The 2,698-nt window shown below is 40.4% G+C and overlaps 1 protein-coding gene across 1 annotated transcript in view; it reads right to left on the bottom strand.

Moving 5' to 3' along the window:
• Positions 1–343: 343 nt before the first annotated feature.
• LOC103803494 (DCN1-like protein 2) overlaps positions 344–2,698 on the bottom strand; it is a gene marked incomplete at its 5' end in the record, with an annotated part of 10,818 nt that continues 8,463 nt past the window's right edge. The window contains 2 exons of the mRNA XM_009076054.1: positions 344–861; positions 1,627–1,723. Coding sequence (XP_009074302.1) covers positions 782–861; positions 1,627–1,723 — 177 coding nt within the window. The remainder of the gene's footprint in view (positions 862–1,626; positions 1,724–2,698) is intronic.

Genomic DNA, 2,698 nt, shown 5'->3' on the forward strand with positions numbered 1-2,698 from the left:
CCTTAGAGTAACTGAATTATGTAATCCAACATGAATTATAAAACATCTTTGGTTGTTTAATGCCTATTTGAAAATGGTTAACAAAACAAGCTGGAGCTGCAACATAGCAAAGAGCAGCAATGCTAACGTGACATTACTTCAAGGAGAACAGTGAGGAAGTAAATCTCATTGGGAGAAAGCAAAAGGCTGGATGGAATCAATCTATACATCTAGGACTTCGAAATACAAACTTAAGTGGGTTTTTTTTGCTACAATTCTGTATCAGGACATATATGAGATCTATATTAGATCCACAGAACTAGCTTTTATAAAAATACAACATACTGCATAAGTTTTATTGAGGGATTTAATTTATATACCACAAATACTGCTTTTAATATAAGTACAATATAATACAGGTTTATTGATGGAGCTGCTGGTGTTCGCCTTGGATCATGAACTCAATGGCATGCTGTGCTGTCAAAACTTTTAATCAAATGGCCTCTAAACTTCTCCAAAGTATAAAATCATGCAAAAATCTACATCCTATATGATACAACCAGTACAATAGTTGAAGCCAATAGCCTACAAACAGCCTGGACTATCCTCTGAAGTTTGTTCTTGAAGTGCCCTCAAGTCATCCATCGTTTTCTTGAGGCAGAAAGGAAGGAGTTCAGTGTTGTCTGCAGAATCTCATCATGACCACTGAAACCAGCAACAGTGTGCAGAGTAATCAGTGAACACACCTTCATTGCCCAATGCAGTTCAGAGAGCATATTGAGTCCATATTGACAAGTCTGGGTTAGGAAGTTTTACGTTTTCCACCTGTGACTACTGGTCGTGCATATTCCACAAAGTCATCTATTAGAACAGGCCAAGCTCCTGCAAAGTCAAGCAGTAACATTATCAGCAAGAGACTGGTGTAGTCTTTAAATCCAAAGGATCAGAAGCTCACTTGGACATGCCTTTCACACACACGACATGATAAAACACTTGGAAGAAAAAAGCACCTAACTAATAAATTCAACACTTGAATCTCTTCTTGCAGCCACAGCTCTTAGGACAAACCCAATGTATTTAAGGTATAAAAATGCACACTACAAACATGAACATGAGTTGATACCAAAACCATGGCATTCTTAGTAGAGCCATTCATACATGGCTCATTCATACAGGTCCTGTACAAAGTCATTCCAAACTAGGATGACTAACAGACTGTAAACTGCTTTTAGGTTCATGTTCAAACAATATGCTCGATCTATCTACTCATCTACCCATCCATCTACCTGCCCACCCATCCATCCACTCATCTACACATCTATCTATCCATCCAACTATCTATCTACCCATCCATCCACCCATCTATGTATCCATCCATCCATCTACCTACCCACCTATCCATCTATCCATCTATCTATCCATCCATCCATCCATCCACCCATCCATCCATCCATCTTTACTTCTACTTACACAGTACACCAAACTAGTGAACTTTCTTATCATTACTCTTTTGGCAGTGAGTATGACACTATATATTTGCAGCTGAAATTCTGAGGCTAAACAAATCAGACAGGAGATAGCAGCATGTTCTCTTGGTCATTTATAGCAACACTTTAATTCTGCTGGTCCAATTCTGGTACTGCTTACCTTCTTCATCATAGTTGGACATATCATCTGCAATCATATTTCCAAAGTCTAACAAAAGATTCCAAGTATCTTTTGGAATTGATCTTTTATGGTGTTCCTATAATGGAGGGAAAAAATGATACTGTTCAATCCAAACTACTATCAAATCCCACCGTAGTATTTTCTACTGACATAGACAGAATATTTGACAAGCATTTCTTCATCTTCTTATCTCCTTTCCAAAGCAATCACTAGTGACCAGCCACCACCTGGATTTAGCTCCATTCACCACAACTCTCTGGGCCTGCCTGTGTTAGTGCACAGTACTCTGACTCTGGTAGGCTGTGTTCTTCCAGTAAAGAAAAAGGCAGGATGTCTGAATACTTCCTTCAAACTTCTTCCTTTTTGAAGGTTATAAATAAAACTGATCTAAAATAGTCTTAAATCAAGAGAAAATCCATCTCTTGATAATTTTCTAATTGAGAAGAATGGAAAAAAAAAAAAGGAGAAAAGCAATAGAGCAGTTTGCTTAATCCTGTATCCTCCGACTTAGGAAAGCTTCTGCATGACAGGGAGCCAGGACTGTAGATTAAATTTTCTAATAGAATGGAAAAAAAAAAAAGGAGAAAAGCAATAGAGCAGTTTGCTTAATCCTGTATCCTCCGACTTAGGAAAGCTTCTGCATGACAGGGAGCCAGGACTGTAGATTAAATGATGCTGCCTTTACTCTCAAGACAGCTGTGGTACTCAGCACTGGTGAGGCCACACCTGCAGTTTGCTTAATCCTGTATCCTCCGACTTAGGAAAGCTTCTGCATGACAGGGAGCCAGGACTGTAGATTAAATGATGCTGCCTTTACTCTCAAGACAGCTGTGGTACTCAGCACTGGTGAGGCCACACCTTGAATCCTGTGCTCAGGTCAGGAGGGACATTGAGGTGCTGGAGCAGGTCCAGAGAAGAGCAACGAGGCTGGTGAAGGGACTGGAGCACAAGTGCCATGAGAGAGGCTGAGGGAGCTGGGGGTGTTCAGCCTGGAGAAGAGGAGGCTCAGGGGAGACCTTCTCACCCTCTGCAACTCCCTGACAGGAGGTTG

This window comes from Acanthisitta chloris, unplaced genomic scaffold (assembly GCF_000695815.1).
Source record: "Acanthisitta chloris isolate BGI_N310 unplaced genomic scaffold, ASM69581v1 scaffold36665, whole genome shotgun sequence".
Lineage (NCBI taxonomy): Eukaryota > Metazoa > Chordata > Aves > Passeriformes > Acanthisittidae > Acanthisitta > Acanthisitta chloris.